We start from the raw sequence: 24,642 nt of genomic DNA on the forward strand, positions 1-24,642 counted from the left end.
GATAGCATCTATCCATTTGAGAATATCGTTTTGCAGACTCTTCTCCAAACTGCCAGGGAAGTTTCTCTTTCTGACATTCAGACAAGGCAGCTGTGTTGCGTTATGCTCCGTTATAGCTAGTGACAGGTTGTTTGGCCTGAACATCTCTTCCTATTTTCCCTCCTCTCCTTTCCCCTCCCTCCATCTTTTTCTGTCTATTAGCACTGACAGCTGGCTTGTACCGAACCCTGAATGACTCTGACCGCCACTCTCCACTCCTGGAGTCCAGCTGTTACATCTCATCTTCCCTACCTTTGCAGGGCTTTTTTTCCCCCACATTCACCACCACTGCTCTTATTCTCTATTACATTTTCTGTCTATCCACTCATCTGTCAGCCAGCCACACTTTCTCATCACCTGCCAATCACTGCAGTGGACCTGTCACTTAGCTGTAATATAGTATGTCAAAAATCAGAGCCCTGAGGTAGTTTCCCACTAATTACAGAAACGTTAGTAGTAGCAGACACGTACTAAAAACAGCTCTGCGCGTTATTTGTGAAACTGTCAATCTTTCTACTGTTCTTCTAGAAAATATGAAAAAAAAAAAACCCCTGAAAACAACAAACTAAGCTACATATTGAGCAGCTTTTTCTTAAGCAAGCTATAATTACCTCAATTATATCTACTTAAGGTGATTGACATACACTATTACAGCTTCACGTGCATCTTTATTATGGTTTGACTGCACATAGGCTGGAGGCGGTCTGTTTAAAAGGCATCAGGTGCTGCTGTTTTAGCTGAAAACTCATTATTATAATAAAATCATGCTCTCCTCACCACTATCAAAAAATAAACCATAAGAGTTCAGGATATTTGGCTATGTTGCTTTATTTACACATATTCTGCCCCCTAGTGGTCAAAGTTTGCTCAACACAGCTTTAAGTGTAGGGCAGGTGCAAACTTTCTAATGTCTTTTTCAATGATTAATGATATTATGAGTATTCATGTATCATTTATCATTTTTATGTTGAATCATACCAACCGTGCACATTATTGTTGTACATTATCTGAAGCTCATCACTTTCTCACAGAAGAAATATTCAATAACACATCTTTATACTGCAGTTTGCAACTATATGGTAACCACTTTCTTCTGCTGCTCCACTATATTTTCAGCCATCCTGCTCTCAGAGTGTCTGTCATCAGACCTCTTCAGAAATCTGCTGGAGGAAAAGAAAAAAAGAAAAAGCCCTCATTTTCTTGAGCTCAAGCACTGGAACAACACAAGTGGAGGGACTCGAAAGCAATTTAGCGAGCGCCTCACCAGCCACAGTTCAATTTCTCCACAGCCACTTTGAGCAAGGCACTGTGGGGAACATACTCCTCTCTCCGCAAGAATGCCAGCACTTATCTCTGCCCCGTCACCGTCACACCGGCCTCTCCTCTGCAGCCACTTCAAATTGCCAGGTTGACCACCAGTCACAGAAAGCACTTCAGATTCAATTAAGATTCACACCGTGTGGAAATATGTGGGCCGTCTCTCGGGCGCTGTGCAAATACCCCACAGTTACCTAGTTCAGCTGTGCAGACAACAGTAGTCATATAGCAATAATATAAGACAATTAAAGGAAAGTGAAAGTCATGCATTTTGCTGCCTATATTTGGCAGATTTCAGCACACTTGGGGAGTTTTTGCCCAAGTGCCCTACATTTCCCAGAATGCACGGTTTTGTAAGCTTTTTCTGGGTTTTGTCCTCACTCTCTTCCCTAGCCCTGCCTACAATTTCTTCCCCACAAGGTCCAAAATATGCCGCCCGACTCCTTTCATCCATCACACACAGTTTCATGCCTGCTTTTCCTGTTGTCAAAGTCGGGTTATTTCTTTGGCTCTTTGCAGTTGCAGCTATAAGGTCTCACACTACCTTGCTGGCCCAAATAACAATCCATGTTATGTTCACTGTGATGGATTATTGATCTGTGGCAGTTTCTCTGTAACAGAAACCAATGGCTGTGTGGAAAGAGGGAAAGCAAGAGGAGAAAACATTTTAAAAGTTAACGATTGCACAAACCAGCAGCCAAGCTTCTGGCCAATGGCGAGTCCCTGGTTCACCTCCTGGCTGGCTTGACGTTTGCTGCTTGTCATTCACTTGCTCCGTTCCCCAAGTTTCATATCTCTATTGCATCTATTCAATAAAGGCAGAAGGCCAAAAAACAAGCTTTAAAAAAAAAGAGAAACAGAAGCATTACATTATCGTTTGGACAACAGCCATTGGTGATATAAATCATCCATGATTTGGATGCCCAAACTGTAAGGGTACAAGGGCACAATGGTTGGATCTGCCTGAATTTTTAATCTAGATTAAAAACCTCTTTGAAAAGCTCTCATACGGCAGCAGGTTCGCGTGCATGCATCATTTGGTCCTGAGCTAAAAGTTCTAATTTAAATGAGTAGATGAAATAAATCACCCTGAGCCAATATGCTGAAAGTATTATTAAACTAACAGAGACAAATTACAGCGTCCAAGCCCCAGAGTTTACGGGATAAAGGAGATAACACGAACTAGAATGAAGCTCATCTCGCCTGCTGTCAGGAAACACTGCAGGAAAAGTTGGCATTTATCCACACTGAGGATTTTTCACAATAAAGATTTCTGGGAGAGTGCCATACCCGTCTATGTTACCTGCTCTTCTCTCCCAGGAATACATTACTACCTGCTGATGATCAAGGAACACATTAAACAGCTTCCCTGCTATGAACAAGCACTAGGCGAGTGGCTCCAGCAGATCCCAGGAACAACATCCAAGATCTCTGTCCAGAAGAGCGCAGTCCTAGGAACAGCTACGATACTGCGCAGGACCCTCAAACTCCCAGGCCTCTGGTGGAGGACCCGAGCTTGAAGGATAGACCAGCATATGTCCTGAATACCTGAATATGAGTGGAATCTAATGATGAAGCTTGTCAGACATGTGCTGTATGACATTACAGGAGCCTGTGCTAAAGAAACATGTTTAAACAAACTCTGAAAGTTTTCTGTCCCATCAGTGAAGAAGGTAAATATGTGTGTTTGCAGATGAACAGGATATGGAAGAGATGCTGCAATGTATTTACTTTAAAAGCAAGATTTTATCAGCTGTTTTTGAGCTGCTGTCTAATTTATTTCCTCATCCCTATCTCTAAAAATGGACCATGTGCCTCAGCAGTAGCTAAACTGTTACTTTCAAGCCATCTCGTCTTGTGATTTGGAGATATATACTGTATATAAAATGGAATGTCAACAACGCTGACCTGGGTGTGATGAAATTCACAGGTAGCTGGTCACATGGAAGTCAGGAGCCTGTGCTAAAGAAACATGTTTAAATAAACTCTGAAAGTTTTCCATCGCATCAGTGAAGAAGATACATATGCGTGTTTGCAGATGAACAGGATGTAGAGGAGGTGCTGCAGTGAAGCAGTCCAACAGTCAGTTGTGAAGAGTACGAGGAACTAAATTAGACAGCAGCTCAAAATCAGCTGATAGAGTCTTTGTTTGAAACTCTGTGTGTGTGTGTGTGTGTGACTGTGTGTGACTGTGTGTGTGTGACTGTGTGTGTGTGTGTGTGTGTGACTGTGTGTGACTGTGTGTGTGTGACTGTGTGTGTGTGTGTGTGACTGTGTGTGTGTGTGTGTGTGTGTGTGTGTGACTGTGTGTGTGTGTGTGACTGTGTGTGTGACTGTGTGACTGTGTGTGTGTGTGTGTGACTGTGTGACTGTGTGTGTGTGTGTGACTGTGTGTGTGTGACTGTGTGTGTGTGTGTGTGTGACTGTGTGTGTGTGTGACTGTGTGTGTGTCTGTGTGTGTGTGTGTGTGTGTGTCTGTGTGTGTGTGTCTGTGTGTGTCCGTGTGTGTGTGTGTGTGTGTGTGTGTGTAAATAGCCAGCCTGCTCTGCAACGTTAGGCCATGAGCAGTGGTTACAGAGTTTACTAGCACATTATCAACACCATGATGTCGTCTGGTGTAATCGACCAAACAAAGGGTCACTTTTCTCTGGTCATTTTTCTACCTGTTCTTAAACTTCTGCCATCAGATAAATCTGAAAGTAAACGTATGCTGCTTGACTTGGATGCTGCTGTTAGGCCTCTAGACCTCTGTTTAAGTTTTCCAGTGTGGGTGCTGATGTTGTTGCCAGGTCCACATTTCCACATCCATGTGGAGTTGGTGTGTCTGCTGAGCAAGTTTGGCGGCTGGCTTTCTCCTAACTATGCCCACCACAAAGAGTGCTCTAGACCCTGAACACCAGCCATCAAGTCAATCAACAAGAGACAAAAAAGTACAAGACACACTGCCCCAATCCTGCCGAAACTATACCACAACTCAGTGGTAGCTCCGCCCCCACCTGAATGGCCCACCACCCCAAATGGCCTGCAGGTTCCCCAGAATTAGGCAGAAATGCTTTGAATTCTAAATTTACACCTTCAAGCTTCACTCACTGCGCCCCACATCTTCATCTTTGAAGTCTCACTGAATTCAAGCGGGTCAAGTAAATGAGCTCTCCTCTGCACTGTCCCATGATGCGTGCATCACAGCAGGAAGTATCGGAGGCGTTGCACTGAAAGATAAACACTCATGTAATTACTGGGTGGATCAGCACATATATTAAATGCAAATAAACCTGCTTTGGCCTGAGAACATCCTGGTTGTGTTTTTTTGGGAAACTTGAAGCGTGTAATTTTAAACAGTGTAAAGGGTGGCGTGACTCTGATGTGTCTGCCCTCCAGCAGATATAAGCAGGGACTCTGGGAGACTCTGACACACTGAGGGAGAACAGCCGTGTGGTGTCTCTGAAGCGTGTTCAGCTCCAACTGCAGGTGACTTCACACAGGTATCTGTAGTAACGTAGCAGCAGCGCTTTAATATTACTGCCAAATAGAGTGTATGAAACTTTCAAGATATTTTAAGCAGACATTGCTGTAAATGCATTAAACGCAGATTAGATTTAAATGATTGAATGAGGTGATCCTCACAGTAATCCTTTCCTTTCAGATCTACATCAGCAGATACTAACTCCCACAGAAATCTGACCATGAAGGTAAGTTTGTGACCTTAAATATTTCTGGTTAAGTATCAGTGTAGGAGTGAGTGGTGGTGACCCTCCTGACCCTCCAGACCACCTCGGTCTGCTGTGATCGCCTCATTAAACAGTGTTGATACCTAAAACTCCGCCTTCCTTCTTGAATGTGTCTGTTTGATGACTTTACCTGAGCAGCACTTTCACTATCAGAGCCTGATGCCAATCATGTAATTAAGGAAGGGACACAAATTATACTGGATATCATTTTAAGAAGTACTAAAGTAATAATACATAGAGAGTGAATAACTTTATGTAGAGTGTATGTCATTTTAAGTAGTGAAGAACTTAGGTGTTTTACATGAAAGGGGGCAGAATTTACACGTAAATAATTCAGTAATTTAACAAGTTCTTTAAGTACTATTGTCCATGATGTAAATATATAAAAACTGTGTTTCTGTGTCCTGTTCTGTCTGTATATGTGTGGTTTTTTGCTGCTGATACAACCAAATTTCCCCTTGTGAGACAATTAAAGGATTAAAGGAGTATTCTGTTCTATTCTTCTCTAAGTAATTTTTAGCAGTGTGTGAATGACTTCATGTTGAACTGCATACACGTGCAGCGACTGCATGATGTAGACGTTTAACATTAACTTATGACATTTTTATTATTGCACAGATGTTGCAACAATCAAAGATCTTCTTCCACTGCATAGAAAACTGTGAGCAGGACTGTTCCCCCTTTACGACTTAGCAAAGAACAGTAGGCTGATTAATGGATGATAAGAATGTAAAGTGAAACGTTAATCTACTACACACTGAGTCTGTGCTCCTAAAAGTATTTACACTGTAAGATGAACGTTTTCTCGGCTTTTGTTCCAAGAAGTTACTCTTTACCTAAAGTACTTTCTCTTTACAGTAGAATTATTTCTTCTTCTTGTCTCTGTTCAGGACATACGTCAGTATGGTTGTAGTTTTTAGTAGTTATAGTTTCTAAATTATATTGTTTATCTGTGATTGATCTGTTATTGATTGCTGCTGGTCCTGAGGGCAGATGACACCAGAGCAAGTACTGCAGTTTTGGTGGGACGGGTCTTGTGCCGAACTAACACATGTGGACTTTTGCACAGGTCACCACATTTTAACACACTGGGTCACCTCAGGTGTCACAGGCCAGTTATCTAATCTGTGAATATTCGAGCTAATCCTTTATTTATTTTATTTAGTTTTAATGAGCCATCAGTGTTTCATTTATCATCGAAGGTCTCAGTGGTAAACTGTGAACCCGACAAGTCTTTTTGTAGTTTGATCTTTTTCACACGTTCATGTTTTAGTTGATGTTAATGACACTATTTCGTGCACTCTTTACACATTAACAAGAATTCACCTACACACACTTGCCCGGGTTACTTTCCGTGCTCCAACAATCTCAAGCAGAAGTATGACGACGTTTCAGTTCACTATAGTTTTATTTGTAAGGCACCAAATCACAACAGCAGTCACATCGAGGAACTTTATATTGAAAGCTAAACACAATACAAACTGATCAGAGCCCCTGTGGCTTCATAACGTTGGGCGTGTTGAAGGAGACGTGCACGTCGCTTCAGTTTGTCGCAGATCAAAGTGAAATGAATTTGATTGTGTTCCAGTTTCTGTTTTCAGTGTAAAAGACACCTAGCAGCACATTAGGACTAGGGATGGGTATTGATAAGATTTTCACGATTCCGATTCCATTTTCGATTCTGTTTAACGATTCGATCCTTTATCGATTGTTTTTAAAAAGGAGAACACTAAGGTCGATTAGCTTAGAACTTTGTTTTATATCTTCTCTTTGAACAAGATAGAAATTTAGGAGTAACATGGCCTTACAAACCCAGCAGTGAGATCTTAAGAGATCCACAGCCTACGGCTCTTCAATGGGTGTCACAGGGTCCCCAGGAAAGAAAATTGTAAATGTAAAATAATAAAATAAATATTCTTCTGTAGCAATAACAAAGTACAACATAAATTATTCTGTAGCAATTACACAAGAATATCCAGTAATGTCCCTGCCTACAATTAAACACATTCACTTACCGAAAATCATCTGCTGTGGCAAATGGCTGCAAGCCTTTGACCACAAACTTAGTCACTGCTCGGTGACATTCGTCTATCCTGGCCTGAAAGGAGACGCTACCAGTAGACTGCAGCGAGAACTGCCAGCATCTGAGCCAGACTCTGTCTCTCATCATGGTCGCCTAAACGCACAGTAATGGCAGGTTTGTAATAAGGCAGATCGCGCTAACATAATATGCACTGTTAGTTGATTATTTACCTGCCGCATTAACGGGAGAGGACGTGCAAACGTTACCGCTGCTGCTGGGTTGAGATTCACGAGTCCGGAGCGGAATTAAAAACACGACATTCATTTAAGGTCATCGCGTGTTTTGTGAGCAAATGCTTTTGCATATTCGTAGTGTTTCCTCCCTTAAATGAAATATCTACTTTGCAAGTATTGCAAGTTGCCCTGTTGTCATCCGTTCTCGTAAAGTATAACCAAACTTTGAGCGTTTGAGCCGCCGTGTTTCCTGCCAGGTAAATGACGCTCCGCAACGTGGTGACGGGGCGACTGGAATCGATAAGGGAATCGTTTGCAAAAATGGCAAACAACAAGGAATTGAAACAGTGGGAAGTGGTTCTCAACAAGAACCAGTTTTTGATACCCATCCCTAATTAGGACCACGTATATCGACATGTGTACATTTCCTGCATCATCAAATGTATACGCGCACATTTCAGCAATAATGTGATTCATAGTTTTAGCTGCTGTAACTTCACAGCTGGGCTTCAGTCAGTGGTTTAGTAGGTTTGAGCTTAACAAGCTGCACATATAAAACAAAGCAGCAGAGAATCTAAATGACACTAAACATGCTGTAAATAAAAGAATCAATAATAAACACCTCCAGCTCATCTTAACTCTGAACATAGCCTGCTCCTGAGGTCTGTGCCACCAAGCAGGATTTCCTCTTATCCAGGTAACTTAACCCTGGATTTTCTGGGGATGGTTCAGAATGGTTCATGTACTGTGCAGGTCAGAGATCAACAGGAATGTGAAATAATAACAAAGCATGAACTCATTTTACAATGAAAGGCAACAGGACTATACTAAGAAGTGAGCACAGAGAGGGGGGTTTGGCTGAACCACACCTGTGCAGACTAAACAAGACTTCAGCACAGCTGAGAGGCAAAGCTGAGGGAGAATCACAGGCTTGTTGAGCTTGGTAGGAAGTGAATATTGTGTAAATGAAAGGCTTCTTCTCTGTTCCAGCTGCCAGCGGTCTTCATCGTCCTCCTCCTCGCTCCTGCGTTGACCAGCTGCTCGGTGCTCATCCGGCCGAGGGACTGCAGCGACATCCGCCGCCAGAACAGAAGCCAAAGCAGCGGCGTGTACACCATCTATCCCCTTGGAGAAAGGTCTGCGATGCAGGTACAGTCCACCCTCTCTGGGACTCTGGGTCCTGTTCATGTCCACGTCTTTAAGCAGCTAGAGTGTGACAGGTGTTTGTGTGCAGGTGTACTGTGACATGGACTCAGACGGAGGAGGCTGGACGGTGAGTGCTTGTAACTAAAAAGTGTCAGCGCGGGAACATTTAACAGGAGCACTGCTGTAAATCCAGATCTGTGCTCCCTGAAACCACATGTGTTTCTGCTGCCTCCTCCCCCAGGTGTTCCAGAGGAGGATGGACGGCACGGTGAACTTCTACAGACCCTGGGATCAATACAAGATGGGCTTTGGTGACGCTGCTGGAGAGTACTGGCTCGGTCAGAGTTTTATTGATAATGATCTGCAGCTCTGTACCAAACAGCCCTGCATGTTTCTGACTGTGTGCTTGTGTGTGAATGTAGGTCTCAATGTGATCAACATTATGACATCCAGGCAAAAATGTGAGCTGCTGGTGGACCTGGAGGACTTTGAAGGGAAGAAAGTGTTCGCTCGTTACTCTTCATTTAAGGTGGATGCTGAATGTGACGGATACAAACTGACTGTTACTGGATTCAAGGACGGAGGCGCAGGTGAGTGGAGTGACACAGGGTCAGTGTAGCATCAGAATAGAATAGAATAGAATACGCCTTTATTGTCATTGTACATGTACAATGACACAAATGAACAGGAAAGATTAACAAAGAAGAGGAATGGGTAGAATGGAACAGGTGGTGGGCGGGGTTTGAGGGGTCGCCTGTGGTGGCTTCTCTGAGACAGGAGGATCTGGCGATGGCCTCCAGGGGTGTCAGAGGGCAGCCAATGATATTGTGGGCAGTGTTAATGACCCTCTGTGCAGCCTCCCTGTTCTCAGTCGTGGCCCCTGAGTACCAAACACCAGGCAGGATGATATGCAGACGACACCCAGCTCTATCTGTCCATGAAGCCAGATAACACACACCAATGAGTTAAACTGCAGGAATGTCTTAAAGACATAAAGACCTGGATGGCCGCTAACTTTCTGCTTCTTCAGATCAAACTGAGGTTATTGTACTCGGCCCTGAAAATCTTAGAAATATGGTATCTAACCAGACTCATACTCTGGATGGCATTACCTTGGCCTCCAGTAACGCTGTGAGGAACCTTGGAGTCATGTTTGACCAGGACATGTCCTTCAACGCACATATTAAACAAATGCTTTCTTCCATTTGTGCAACATCTCTAAAGTTAGAAATATCCTGTCTCAGAGTGACGCTGAAAAACTAGTTCATGCATTTATTACTTCCAGGCTGGACGACTGTGATTCATTATTATCAGGAAGTCCTAAAAACTCCCTGAAAAGCCTTCAGCTAATCCAAAATGCTGCAGCAAGAGTCCTGACAGGGACTAGAAAGAGAGAGCAGATTTCTCCTGTTTTGGCTTCCTGTTAAGTCCAGAATTCAAAATCCTGCTCCTCACATACAAGGTCTTAAATAATCAGGCCCCATCTTATCTTAATGACCTTGTAGTACCATATCACCCTATCAGAGCACTTCGCTCTCACACTGCAGGCCTACTTGTTGTTCCTAGAGTATTTAAAAGTAGAATGGGAGGCAGAGCCTTCAGTTTTCAAGACTTTGGATGTGAGGTTGTCAGGACCATAGACACACCTGCAGTTTAACTACTTGGCTTATCTGATGTACCTTCAGGGATAAATAAAGCTGGTGTCAGCTACATACCAATGAAAATGACTTTACTGCGTGACGAAGTCTCCCAGTTCACATGAACAAACTGGAGTCTGTCAACCCCATATGATTCAAACTGTGCACCTGCTGCTTTTTACTCCCCAGTATGAGTCCAGTCTGTGTCATGGCCCACTGAAAACACTCCCAGTACACATGCAGACCAGTCTGACTGGGATTAGTGGTAATTTTGTGATTGTTCATCTGTGTTTCTGCAGGAGATGCCCTGAATTTTCACAACGGACAGAAGTTCACTACATTTGACAAAGACCAGGACAGCTGGTCAGGGAACTGTGCAAAAACATATCTGGGGGCGTTCTGGTACAACAACTGTCACGGTGCAAACCCTAACGGGGTTTATCGTTGGGGGGCTGATGGTACTGTCTTTGCTGTTGGTGTGGACTGGGCCCAGTGGAAAGGTCATAACTACTCCCTGAAGACCATCAGCATGAAGATCCGTCCTGCGCAGTAAATCTGCAGGACAAACACAGCAGAACATTTCGTGTTGATCTCTCTTTTCTGTCCTTTATCATGTAGTCCCAGAGAATCTTTAACTTTCAGAGTCAGTCGAAGACGTAAATATCTCAGAAGAGCAGTCAGAGTGTGAGTGAGCAGCTGTCAAACAGCTGCAGGTGGAGTGAAATGATGGACGGAGACCAGTTTGAGCTGATGATTTCTCAGAAGCTCTCGGTTGGTCCAGATGTTCCTCAGTCTGCAGCTCAGCACACTCAGATTTAACGTCTCACTGACTGTTTGGTGGAGGTCTGATAGCTGGTGTGAATCATTATCTGCTGTATCCTGATAATAAATGAGAAGCAAACAGCTGAGGTGTTCTCGTGGTCTTTGTGTGTTTCTGTCTGGATTCTCTCTGCTCACGCATTTGAAGGACGGAGCCGCCCTCACACTAAAGCTCCACCTGCTTCAGGGTGAAGACACTGATATTAATACTCAATATTTCTATACCTAAAGTTACACAACTGGATTTTACTTGTGAGAAGTTCATACTGAGCTTTTGTCTCAGACTTATTAATGAAACAAGCAGAGCGAGTGCATGTACAGCACATCTACAAAGTATTCACAGATGCTTGTTGTTCCAAAATGGAGTCAATTCACTTCGTTCTACCCACAATTTATTGAAATTAAAACACAAACTATGACATGTACATAAGCATTCACAGCCTTTCAGAGGTGAGCTCAGGTGTTTCCACTGATCTGCGTCGATCTGTGGAAGCAACGCCCCAACACAGGAAGTGTTGTCCCGCCTCTGATCCTACGAGTATTACCCAGCAGGCAGTGCGGCGCTCGGTGGAGCCAATTCAATTCAATTTATTTATGCAGCGCCAAATCACAACAACAGTCGCCTCAAGGTGCTTTATATTGTACAGCAGACCCTACAATAATACATACAGAGAAAACCCAACAATCATATGACCCCCTATAAGCAAGCACTTTGGCGACAGTGGGAAGGAAAAACTCCCTTTTAACAGGAAGAAACCTGTTACCAGGCAGGTAGAGAGAAGGAAGATGGGACAAAAGACTTGCTGAAGGATAGAATATAGTAAAATAAACATACATGTACTGCTAATAAAATTCGGCTCATGAGATCTGCAAACCACGACATTCTGTTTATTTACATTTTACATCTTACCAAATGTTTCAGAATTGGGGTTTTATGGGATATAGCCATGTCTTGCTCGCTAAAACGACCGCAGCTAATGGGCTCAGTCACATCCTGTTTCTGCAGCCAGAGCAGCTCCGGCTTTGCTCTTGTGAGGTTCTGCTGCCTGGAATCATAGAAAGTGACATTTTCCTTGTTTTGCACTTTACCGCAAGTCACCCTGAACAAAGCTCCCTATTAAATGTTTAAACTGCGATCAAAGTGGATCAAAGTGGGTCACGCCACTGAGGTCGCCTGACGCCGGACCGAAGTGTAGACCCGTTAAACAACGTTAGCGTAGCCACTTAAATCAGTTTAAATGCAGGCAATTTTTCTCTCCAATTATTCGAGCACAATATACGCACCTGAATATAAAATCATTATGGGACTGACGAGTAACCATGACAACATATTTGCTTTGCACCAACCAAGCTAGCTTTTTAAAGATGCTGTTGGACAGGCATTCAAAAACTCACCAGCCTGTGCCCTTTCCAACAAAACAACATCGATTTTATACATTCGTACATTTCGCCCCGATTCTCCACCTTGTGGCCAAGTTTTCATGCAAATCCTGCATCGGCACTCTTTGGAACATTTAAACCAACCGAGAGGCTTGTCTCTTGTCTCTCCAAGCACATTTTCTTTATTCTGACTGCCTTTTGCTTTTTGTACTGAACAGGTTTTTAATACTCAGAAAACAAAACCTGAAAGGGTCGAGACTCTGCAGGAGACTCGTGCCCCTCCTCACTTATCACACCTGTGGCAATGAGTGAGGAGGGAGAAACTATTCAGAGCTCCCCTCTTACATATTCTATTTTTGACTTGCTAGCAGGTGACACAAAATTGCCTCCGCTTGGGGGGAGGAAATTGAAGTCAACTTGACAATTTCGAGGAATGAAAAAGATGCTAAACATTTCTGAATATTTGACTTTAGTCATTCTGTGAGGCACAATCATCCATTTCGCTCAAACATCCACAACGCGTCACACATTTTTCTGCCTTTGAAATACTTCACACTTGATCTTAAGTGTCTGTGTTCAGTTTTTCATGATTGCCATTCTTCAGCAGTTTCTTTTTTCAGTTCAACACGCCTCAAAGCGAGCTTCCCCCTGGTGTTTCTTAGCACGCCATGCCTGTAAATATTGATTAGAGGCACCCAGCAGCGGCTCGCTTCCTGTTTCACGGCTATGGATTAATTACAGGAAGAAGCCCACAGGCTGCAAATATTCATTAGTTCATAAGACAAAAGTTTTAATTAAAACACAGAGATGATGAGAGTCTGTCCTGATAGACGTCACCTTCAAAGTATTCCAGGACATCTGTGGTCTCTGTGAGATCGTGTAGTTGGAGCTTTCTTAACAAAAGCAAACTGAGAGGAAACTGCAGGACGCCTCCACGCGGATGCACCTGACCGCTAGAAGGAGCAGCCTCGAATTATTTTAACTCATCTGTTCACCTCTTCTGTAAGGACTCCATTTTTATAATTATTATGTCAGTGTGATGGCTTTTAGGAGTTAACCCCACCATCAGGTGATGTGTCACTCTTTAGAGTGACCCCGAAGAAGCTGATCGTTTTGGCTTTACCAAACACTTCACAGACAGTTTAGATCAGGGGTAGGCAACTCCAGGCCTCGAGTGCCGGTGTCCTGCAGGTTTTAGATGTGTCCTTGAGCCAACACAGCTGATTCAAATAGCTAAATTACCTCCTCAACATGTCTTGAAGTTCTCCAGAGGCCTGGTAATGAACTGATCATTTGATTCAGGTGTGTTGACCCAGGGTGAGATCTAAAACCTGCAGGACACCGGCACTCGAGGCCTGGAGTTGCCTACCCCTAGTTTAGATCCTCTTTGTTTGAGGGCACAAGAAAAGGAAACTTTAGAAATGCATAGTCATGCGTTTCTACTCATGTGATCATCAGTCACCTTGACATCGAGCGTTGTCATAATATTTTCGAGTTACACCCAACGATGCTCGTATGCGTGGACACGCAGAGGGCAGGAGTGAAAGAGGAGGATGCACCGGAGACCGATAATCCGCTGTGGTGACCTCCGAAGGGGGCAAACAAAAGAAGATTACAATTCGGGGATAAATACACTTATCTTTGCATTTCATCCAAATTGCAACTGTACAAAGTGCTATACAAATAAAATGATTATCTTATTAAAATGGGAAATATGTCAGTTTGACAGGGTTTAAAAATCTGGCATTTGGTCTTCCATTTGCAGACTACATACACATGAACTTACTGTCTCAATATAGAATTTGATATATAATTTAGCTAAAAAAATTAAATAGGATCAATGTCAGAGGGCCGCGTTAGATGAACGTGTTTATTTTGAGTGCACATGAACTTAACAGTGTGCTGTAGAGCTCCCAATAATTCAAACACACTTTATACAACTTTAGTTTGGAAAACTAACTGTAACTGTGCAGTGTATGGGGCACAAAAGCATATTTATGTCCTGTTTCTAATAATCATTCTAAATACGACATGCAAATATTCCTGACTAAAAAAGAAAAGTCATAGGCAAAGTTAGGAATTCTTGGAATATTTAGGACGTGTTCTGACAGACAGAAAATCTGGTATTGTGCCCCATACACCGCACAGTTACATGAAATCTGGTTTTATTGATGTTTGAACAACAACCCAGATCAAGAACAGTGACTGGGAGTCTCAATCACAGCTGCCCAGAAATATACAACAGCACAACTAATAAAAAACACTTTAGGGTAAAATGATGGTGTAGTAATTTTTAATATTTATGAGGCCTTTATTCTAAAACAGACAAACAGCATCTGACCCTTTCGTAGCTGGCAGAAAGTCTCGTGGAAGTTTCTGCCTTTATTATAACACGATTTATTAAAATGTAAATGTTTTCTTTCCCTCACAGAGGACCCGAGGAAATCCCTCCCCAGCAAATTTAATTGAAAGCACCACATCTGACTCTGCTGCTTAAGCCCAACGTCTTTCTCCAGCCTTGTGAAGTATGGAAATGCCTTGATGTGTGTTTTGTACACTTGCATTTGCCGCCACGCACCCGTTTGTGCACACAGAGCAGCCGTGAACACTAATGAAGCAGATTCCCTGAACCGTGATGGCAAAATCAAATCCCAAAAAAGAAAAAAAAGGACAAATCTGTGATGTAGTGGGAGGCGTTTCCCTGACAGCTCAGTTCATTTATCACAAGACTGGTGGAGAGGACGTTTTAATTACCTACACACATCATGAAGAGGCGACGAGGAAGAATGGTGAAATTTGGGAGGGACGAAGGATGAGATGGAGAAAAAGAGAGTGATGGGAAAGGAGGAGGAGGGATAGAAGGATAAAAGAAAGAGGAGAGCTGGTGGTCTGTGTGTTTGTGAGGAGGGATAATTGAGCTTTTTCATCCACATTGCCAATGACAGGTGTGACATTTAGCATTGGAGCACACACTCTTCTTTCTGTGTGTGTGTGTGTGTGTGTGTACAAGTGCTTCCTCCTCTATATTAAATATCCATAAAACACACACAAAAACACCTGCTCCAACCTTTTATTCTGATAACTAATGGGCAGGAAGCTAAGATGTGTGTGTGTGTGTTCCTCTGCTGCACACACTCCTGTTTACCATGCTTACAGGGACCCGATTTGACCAGAAAGACCACCTCCATCGATGCACGGAGAACTTTTAAATCAGTCGTGTCATTTAAACCCTTCAAAGCTTCAAATATTCTATTAGCTCGCTCTTGTTCTGAACAGTATGTAGTCGGCTCACAGTGGGAGGTTCTCCATGGCAGCTAAGCCGAGCTCTGGGCTTGAAATAGATCTGTCAGCGCGGTCTGTAAGATCTGTGTTGAGTTAGCGGCTGCTTGACAAGATGCTTAAAGTTCACTTCGGAGTTCAAGTCAGCGTCTTTTTTGTTTTTAATAAATATACGTTTGCAGACTAAGGGAGTGTGCACGCAGTAAAAGACGAGCGGCCATGTCCCGACCTGGGAGCGCAGACTGTCAGTTGAAATAAAGACGTTAGCGTCAGATGAATGAAACTGTAAAGCAATGCAATTGAGGTGACCACAAATGGAACGTGCATTCTTTCTAATGGCGAGCAGGGGGTAACGCCGCTGGCTGCATAGGGAAGTCTGACCTTGTAAACTCTTTTGTGGTCTCAGTGTCTTGTTTTGAGATGCTACATTTGACCATCTTAGTGTTTACAATTGCATAATGCACAAGTCTCTATCAATGAAAGAAAAGAACAGGAAGCAAAGTGATGCAGCTCTTCCCTGGGTGTTGTCTTTAGCCTCTCAACATCTCTGCAGACTACCTGCACATCCACAGGTCTCATACTAACGAGCACGACGTATAATTTAACTGCCGGGGTTCTCCTCGTGATCAGAATACGACGGTGGTGCACGGAGCGTATAAAATGCAAATGCGGAGCTCCTGAACGCCCCTCGCTGCTTAGCTGCCGCTCCCCTGCCAAGGTGCTATGTAAATGAAGCCAATCAGAGGGCCTGGGAGCAACTTTACAGCCAGCATCGCAAACCTATCAGATCCCATCCGAGGCCTAAGGCACGAGGGCGACAGTGCAGTGATGGCAGGAATGAAAAACATCAGGCACATTCCACATATTAAGCTTTTATTTTTTTCAATGAAGACTTGGTCGGCCTTCATTATGATGTATGTTGATAGCAGCTGTCAGCTTGGCTGTCACTACAGCTGGATACTATTTATCACTCCAACCACGAGCAGAGCGAGGGCGAAGCCATCTAAATGAAATCTACCAACTACATTATTCATGCAAAACAGTTTACCACGTTTCTCTGCTGGCATTAATCTTAGTGACAAAAATGGAAAGCGTGTATTGTTGTAAATATCATCGAGCTGATGAAGTAGGTCGCGCGAGAATGAAGTCTTCAAAGAGAAATTACGGCGGTGGAGCTGGTCGTTTTCACCGATCACCGACTCAGTTTACCTGCTCTTTTTATTTACCTCTTCATCAAAGCTGTCAGCTGAACAACTCAAAAGCATCAAAGTTCTCAAAATAACGGTGGAACCGTTCGAGGCAAACGTGGCTCCCAGGTTGGAAGACGGTACGTTTTCTAAATCGAGTCGTTGGGGATGAACTTATTTCCAAGGTTGAATTTCTGACACGGAATTAATCAGCATTTCACTTTAATTTGCCGTGTTTGAGATAATGAAAGAACATGACATCAATTTCTTTAATCTCATCTTGCCAAATTAGGCGTTTGTATCTCATTTGGGGTCTTTATCATCTTATCACTTTGTCTTCATCTTCATCTCTCTGGAAATAAACTGGGGGGACTTGTAACAGCTGATAATGAGCTTAAATAAGCATCAGATGATACAGCCTGACAAAACAGGATAAGAATATTCTTCTGAGTGGAAAGTAATTTTGATCGTCGGCCTCTCGAGCACAAAGAAAAGCTCAAATGAGGACTGAAACTTTCCCAATATTTAGTATTTCATGAGCGCTCTGTTGCTTCCCATTGGCTCAGCTGTGTGTGTGTGTGTGTGTGTGTTCCTATCCATCTGTGGACCGTGTGATGGGAGATGCAAAGCGGGGACCGTTTTCCAGCCACGTCACGCTTTAAATACCATTAAAATCATGTGACGCCCTCCGGTGAAGTTAGCGAGTGTTTGAGTGTTAAAGTTCACGCTCAGCAGCTCCTCCACAGGCCAAAGACGGTATTTCAAGCACCAAATCCACTGTTTAAACACAAGTTGCTTCAGGGAGTCTGGGCTATTTAACAGAATATTAGCTGAAAAAACCCCATCAGCCTTTTAAGGCTCAACTGTTGTATATCCTCTATCTTGTTTCACACTTCAGATTACACAGAAACCTCACAAATCCACTTTGTAGCTTTCAGAAATGCTTTCATTTTTCATGGCACAGATTCGTCCAGGTGCTGAAAATGTTCCTCACAGCTGCTGCAGACGGTTTCCTGTTCAGGTTGAGATTAGGGGACGGTGGGGGTCATTTGAGTTTTCTGTCACAGAGTATTATATTATTGGAAGCAGGCATCAGAAGATAGCACACTGTGGACACAAAGGGACGGACACGGTCAGCAACAACACTCAGGTAGGCTGTGGCTCAGTCGGTACTGTGCTGGTGGAACACACTATTACACCACCACATGGTTGGACGTATTCACACTACAGTTTATGACTAAATCTCACCCTACCATTCAAAGGTGGCAGCTATTGAGACTCATCCGACCTGACAATCTTCTTTTGTCCAGTTTTTGTGAGCCTGTGCAAACTGCAGCCTCAGTTTCCTGTTCTGCTGACAGCAGTGCACCCAGTGTGGTCTTCTGCCGCTGTAGCCCATCTGCTTCAGGATTTGATGTGTTGTGTGTTCAGAGATGCTCTTCTGCACAGCTTGGTGGCAACAACAAGTTACTTGAGTTCCTGTTACCTTCCTATGAACTCATTCTCCTCTGACCTCTGGTGTCAACACGACACATTTGCCCAGAGAACCGCTCCTCCCTCGATAGTTTCTCTTTCTCTGTGGACCTGAGAGATGACCGTGTGGGGCAATCCCAGTATAAATATTAACGTGCTGGGATCACCACACTCAAACTCACGTAAATCACCTTTCTTCTGCATTCTGACGCTCAGTTTGAACTTCATTAGGTCTCCTTGACCATGTCTACATGCATCAAGTTGTTTCCATACGACTGCTCAGCTACACAGGTCAACCTAATAATGTGAGGAGTGTATTTAAATTTCAGTAAAACAGGAGAAGAAGAAGAAGAAACACCAAGAAAAGAAACAATTTCCTTTCATTTTAACGTAACACATAAAGTTTGGATCAGTTTTTAAATGCACAGGACTGTAATCTCAGTGTGAGAATGTGTGTGTGTGTTCATGCTGCACATACAGTGGAAGAACATTCAGTCACACTGGAACGTGAGTGAAAAGTATATATAAGAATAAAAGAATAATAATGTAAGGCTGTGTACATCACTACATTTGTGCATACATTTTAATATGAATTACAACAGTCCCTGCTGTTAGAGAGAGAGTGTGTGTGTGTGTGTGTGCGTGCAGAGAGGGCCACAGCTGTGGTGGTCCAGGCGCTTTGCTGTGCCTGGAACAAAGCTTGTTCCAGTAAGAGTTGAATGTGGGACTGGGACAAATGTCTGTCTCTGCTGAGCCTGCAGTGAGTCTACATGAAGCGACGTTTGGGTCGCAGCCACGATGAAATGAAGCTGTTTAGCCCGCAGTCGGCAGCAACCATGTCTGTATGCAACAGCATCTCTAAGGTCCTGCAGCGTCTGGAGGAACGTTTTAGACAACAAACACGGGATTTTTGCATTCATAGTCTTTTGCTATTATTTGTTTTATTCTTTCGGAGTTTGCAGCAGGTTTGCAAAGTTACAAATTCTGAGTCCTGTATAATTTAACTGCTGGGGTTTTCTTTGAGTTCTGAAAAGCCATCTCGACTACAGACCACACAAAGCGAGCTGAATTGTGTTACCAGCGTTTTGTTATGATGTTTTGTGTCATTCACAGATTTCTCTCCAAGGAAAAAAAATCTGGATTTTTTTTTTTAAGACAACTTGAAAAAAAATGGCAAAAAACTCATATTTTGCATGGTTGGATCTTAACAAGGTTCAGAGTAGAGCTTCATCATGCAACAAGAAGAAATGAGAGTGAGACAAAACATTTTTTTGAGCATGAAATTAATTGAAAGCAACGCTTAAACTGAGGCAGTTTTACAGCTGATCAACAGTTTAAGAGCACATGACTTTAAAATACTAAATCTGTGCAAAAATGTGGATTCATTGACATTTTCTGTCGGTTTCTTCTTGTTGCACGCTGAAGTGCTACTAAGTGGAACCTCGTTAAGATCCAACCATGCAAAATCGCCAGCTCTCCATACTAAATATGTGATAAAATGCGTGTTATTGAACAACTTTATGCTGGTGTTTGAAAGTTGAGCTGAACAATAATAAATCTGAGCTTCATGTGCACGATGGAGCTTTGTGTCCCTGCTGTGACCCCGTTGCAAGTGCATGTGTGCTTTGTTTGCCTCAGTAAGGCGTCCGTGTCTGTGCTCATATCAGTGCCAACGCAGCAGATCAAGTACTAAGTATGTGGAGGATTAGAAGGATTTAGTTTGACTACTGTGTACGTATGGATTTACTGTTTGTAGGCAGTCAACAGTAGCTTCCAGTATAGACGTGAGTCTGCGGGAGCCCAGAGGGGACATAAAGCACGGTATGGATTTGATCTTTGAATGTCAAGCACAAGCTAGTGGACATTTTCCATTGACTATTTTCTCCCTCTCTCATTCACATGTTGGAGATTTCCAACACTGAGGATCCAATAAAAAGATTTTCTTTAGTATGTATGTGAAATTATATCAATGCCAGCATCTACAGCAGCGGAGGCCTCGAGTCTGTGCTGCAGCGTATATATGATAATGAGTTTTAATGAGTCGCTAATGAAAAGAAACCAAAACATGCTGCGTATTTGAGCAGATGTGCTGAATTTCTGGTGTAATTTTTCACGCTTGACCTTTGAGTCATTCTCGTTCAACATTCGACACAAATGGTTATGAGGACGAAATGCATCCAGTGATTATTAATGTAGGGTCTGAAGAGGCAGACAATTTCAATTACCATCACAATAATGGACTCATTTGGAGTCTGTGTTTACGGTTAGGTCAGCGGGGCCTCTGTCGGGGAGGGTGGAGTGTGGATGTGGGAAAACATAAACATCATTATTACAGACAGGTTGGTTTACTGCTGCATTCAAATGTTTTGGGGATTGAGGTTCAGCAGGATTATTCCCCATGTTAACGATCTGTTCTATTTTCTCACCTGTGCTTATACAGGCGAGTGCTGAACGTCAGAGACACAGCAGTGAGCAGGTCAGCTGATCATGTAGGCTTTCCACCAAGAAGACAGGTGAGTCACCCACCTGCCCAATCCCATTTTAGCTTTTTACCTTTTCAGTGAGAGAGCTGCACACTCTCACAGCTTCTTTTGTGAAATCACAGCTCGATGGTTCGTTTATTCTGCGTATGCACTGAGAAAGTGCAAGAAAGACTGCTGTCAGGATGTGACAGTCGGATACGAAAAGTACAACCAGCCCTGAGGCACGGACTCCATTAGACCCCTGGAGGTGTGCTGGGGTATCTGCACTAATGTTAGCAACAGATGCTTTAAGTCCTATAAGGCCATGTCAACACCACAAACTCAGTGTTGTGCTCCTCAAACCGTTCCTGAACCATGTTTGTTTTGTGTGGCGTTTTTTTTGTGCCACTATTCTGAGCGCACGTAAAAAAAATTTGCAGGTACAAGTGTTGCATTTTGAGGAGAAATTTATTTTGAGCGAAGAAAAGCTAAATTTGAGTGAACAAAATTCATTCCTGCGTGCAAAAACTGTATTTCAGTGTTTGCTATTATCCACACACACACACACACACACACACACACACACACACACACACACACACACACACACACACACACACACACACACACAACAGCAGCCCCTCTTGCTCAGTTTTTGCATTTGCGCTCTCTCGCAATGTGTTGCTCGCGCTCTCAACATTTCTGCCCGTGCGCGCTCAACTCTTTCTCTACACCGTTATATTTGTGCCACAAAACCAGCCAATCACAGACTTGGATGCAAAAAAATCTGATTGGCTGTTCTGGTCTCCAATCAGCTCGAAATGACGAAATGCAATATCCCAGAATGCATTTTGTCCAAAACTGAAACGAGGCAGTGGCGGAGGAACACAGAGGGGCGGAGTTTGAAATATTACTCTTTCTGGGTCACAAAATAAACTTTTAAGATATTTTCAGGCGAGAATGTTTCTGTGTAAACTTCAAATATCTGCTCGATTTATCAAGACATCACATATTTGGAAAAGTGCTCTAACGTTTTCAGAGATGCCTGTTACCCACCAGCCGACCAGTGATTACCTGTGTCACACCCGACCAGCCACATGATGAAAAAGAAAACATGGCCTTGCTATCAGAAGCAGCATGTTTGAGCTACAGCAGCTCGTATCTTGGAACCAACCCCACGGGCCAGCATTCGCTCCCCACATGGATCAGTGCGTCTTGGCTGCACGTGATCTTGTCACTGGTTCTCCACAATTCCTTCCTCGGATACTGACCCCTGCAGACTTGATGGTCTGACCCAAATGGTCAAACTCGCTCAAATCCTTAGTCTTGCCCATGTTTTCCTGCTTCTAACACCAACTTTGCAGACAAAATGTTCCCTTGCTCCGTGATATATCCCACCCACTAACAGGTGCCATGAAAAAGAAGAGAGTTATTCACCTCACCTGTCAGTGGTGTCCCACTGTGCATTTATCAGGGACTCCTAATACAGGTCGCAACAGAATAAAAATGTTTTCAATTACAAAAACGTTGATTCTCTGTGTTATTAAAGTCATTATTTACAACATGATGGTGCTTTTTAGAGTTTATTCAGGCTCGGCCTGATAAGGAGACTAAAATGAAACCTGATAATGGGCACGTGGACGAAATGCCAAACACATTACGCGTGTCTGTTATATATTCAGCTGAATTGTATCAGGAGTTCTGTTTGTGCATTGTTGTAAGACTAAGAGAGTCTTCGCTTGGTGGATGCTTTAATAAATGCACTGTCAGGTCCATTGTGTAAAGCACATTGTGTGCATTGTGAAGTAGCCAACGCAAACAATACATCCCATAAAGGCAGGCGGTCCACATAACGAGCTGATATCATCGATCCAGAAAGTGCTGAAATCACAGATGTTTACGGGCTCAGTGGAGGAACATCAAACCGAATGCAGATGAGTGTCGACGCTCCCCCGGCGCACAATGAAACATCAAATGTTCTCATTATAAAGCAATGCAACAGCAGCGAGCTTATTTGTTTCATGTCTAACAGGAACATACAGCGCTCGTGCATCATTACTGAAAGCAGCTCGCCCTTTAAAATCATCAAGTGAAATGGAACTTGATCGCTCAGGTTTAGAAACGTGCTGTGGCCACAGCGTGGAAGCAGACGAGACAAAGAAAACCTCGAGTACACCAAAAGGTTTTCTGCTCCTCCTGCTTTAATTTGAGCCATTTTCAGCATTTCTTGCAAGTTTCCCAACTTTGCATGTTTGCAGAACTGTTTAAATGAGCTCGAAAATTAAATTAAATTAAACCGAATGATCCGAAGCTAATTTCACTCTCCATAACAACTGCACAGGGGTTCAAGTGTTTTATAAAGTACCTGTTTAAACTGCACTGAGGCTTAACCTCAGCTAACCGGAAGAACTGAATGAACCTCTCAGGTCCGTTTGTGTTTCATACCTGACCTGATGCATAATATAACTTGTGCGGTTACTTGTACTAACAGCCTGTTCAAACTCAAGGGTGGGGTTGATGTTTGAGTTATAGCTTCAGAAGGTGGGACAGAGTACGAGGGGAAAATGATGACAAATAGGAAAGATGTTCCACAGGGATCAATCCTGGGGCCACTGCAGACGACTCCCATAGGACAGGAAGTGTTTTGTAACCACAGCTAGAGTTTCAGGCACTTCCACGCTGGCTTGTCTTGATGCATGTTTGATGATCCAGGTAATGTTGATGTCATTCATCTGGACATTACCTTTCTCTCTGAACAAGAAGCTACATCCATGTTTTATGTTGTTTATCTTTATAAAGGCAGCTGACATCTAGCACAGATTGCAGATGTGACATTTTTTACTAAAAAAGTCAAAAGTTGGCTGAAAGAAGATCAGAGCTGCAGGTATTTTTATTATTTAGGCCTTACATGATTAAGAATTCATACTGGGAATCATATTTTAATCACTGCATCTTTTTATGTGTATTTACTGTGACCTGCACTGCACTGCGCAGGGATCTGATGTTGGATATTTATATATAAGAGCTATAAAGCATTGTAGGTTCAGTTCCATTGTGCGTAATTATTATAATTCATTATTAAAAGTAAAATCACAGGAAGCTTTTTTCTACACTGACAGATCACAACAGAAGAAACTTCCCAGAGAAGCATCGATGCTCCACGCTGCTTCTTCTGAATGAAGGAAGCTCTTAGTTCAGGCAGCTTATTGTTCTCTGTCAGAGCTCGCTCTCTCTGCAACGTCACAGATTGTCGATAAAGTCCCGACTGCAGTCAGCAGATAAAAGGAGTAGTGTGGCTGCCATTTCTACACACACACTCACACAATACAAAATGCTGTGGGCTGTTGCCCTTTAGAGCGGAACAATCAGCAGCCACAGAGACGGAAATTTCAGACGTGGTGGTGGAGAGCTACATTGTGCGTGAACGTCACAGTGAGAGCTGTTAAGATACACAAAGAAAGCATAGGAAAGGAAAGGAGGAGGAAGGACAGAAGAGAGCAGTTCCTGGAGGTTAGAGGTTAGAATAAAAGAGTACCTGTGCATTAGACAGACTGAGGACTATTTCAAAGCCTTTCGTGATCTGCTCCATAAAGGCTCAGTTCGGTTTTTCACAGTCACCTGTGGCAGGCGGGACAGATTGGTTTTGACCCACTGAAGATCTGGAGATATGTAAAAACCAGGGTGTGCATGAGGATTTAGCCCAAAGCGGTGCACCGAGCGGCTTTCGGGAAAAATCTGACCACGAAGCATCGACTGCAGAGAAGTGGATTATACTGCAGGATTGATCTGACGGTTGTCAAACAGCCCTGTCTCCTTGAGAATTACACCCATATCTGATGGTTCTGCTCCTCGTGATTAATGCCCAAATCCAAGGTTTAGTGCCAGTGCAGGAAGCAGCGTGTCATTTATGCAGCGGGAT

The 24,642-nt window shown here is 43.2% G+C and overlaps 2 protein-coding genes across 6 annotated transcripts in view; one reads left to right on the forward strand and one right to left on the reverse strand.

The window, feature by feature from the left end:
- Positions 1-24,642, reverse strand: part of grid1b (glutamate receptor, ionotropic, delta 1b) — a 584,637-nt gene that overhangs the window by 189,497 nt on the left and 370,498 nt on the right. The gene's annotated exons all lie outside the window — the stretch shown is intronic.
- Positions 4,710-11,026, forward strand: LOC146381010 (microfibril-associated glycoprotein 4-like). 2 transcript variants are annotated; one of them, XM_084936976.1, is made up of 7 exons: positions 4,710-4,838; positions 5,000-5,045; positions 8,331-8,489; positions 8,575-8,613; positions 8,728-8,824; positions 8,909-9,076; positions 10,423-11,026. In XM_084936976.1, exons 2-7 carry the CDS (start codon positions 5,040-5,042, stop codon positions 10,674-10,676), a joined length of 723 nt encoding a protein of 240 aa, XP_084793102.1. In that variant the 5' UTR covers positions 4,710-4,838; positions 5,000-5,039; the 3' UTR covers positions 10,677-11,026. The 2 variants fall into 2 exon arrangements, with proteins under 2 accessions (XP_084793102.1, XP_084793103.1); XM_084936977.1 differs by having other exon boundaries at positions 4,736-4,824.

Source organism: Perissodus microlepis, chromosome 8 (genome assembly GCF_051167445.1).
Source record: "Perissodus microlepis isolate ML-2025 ecotype Zambia chromosome 8, ASM5116744v1, whole genome shotgun sequence".
Classification (NCBI taxonomy): Eukaryota; Metazoa; Chordata; class Actinopteri; order Cichliformes; family Cichlidae; genus Perissodus; species Perissodus microlepis.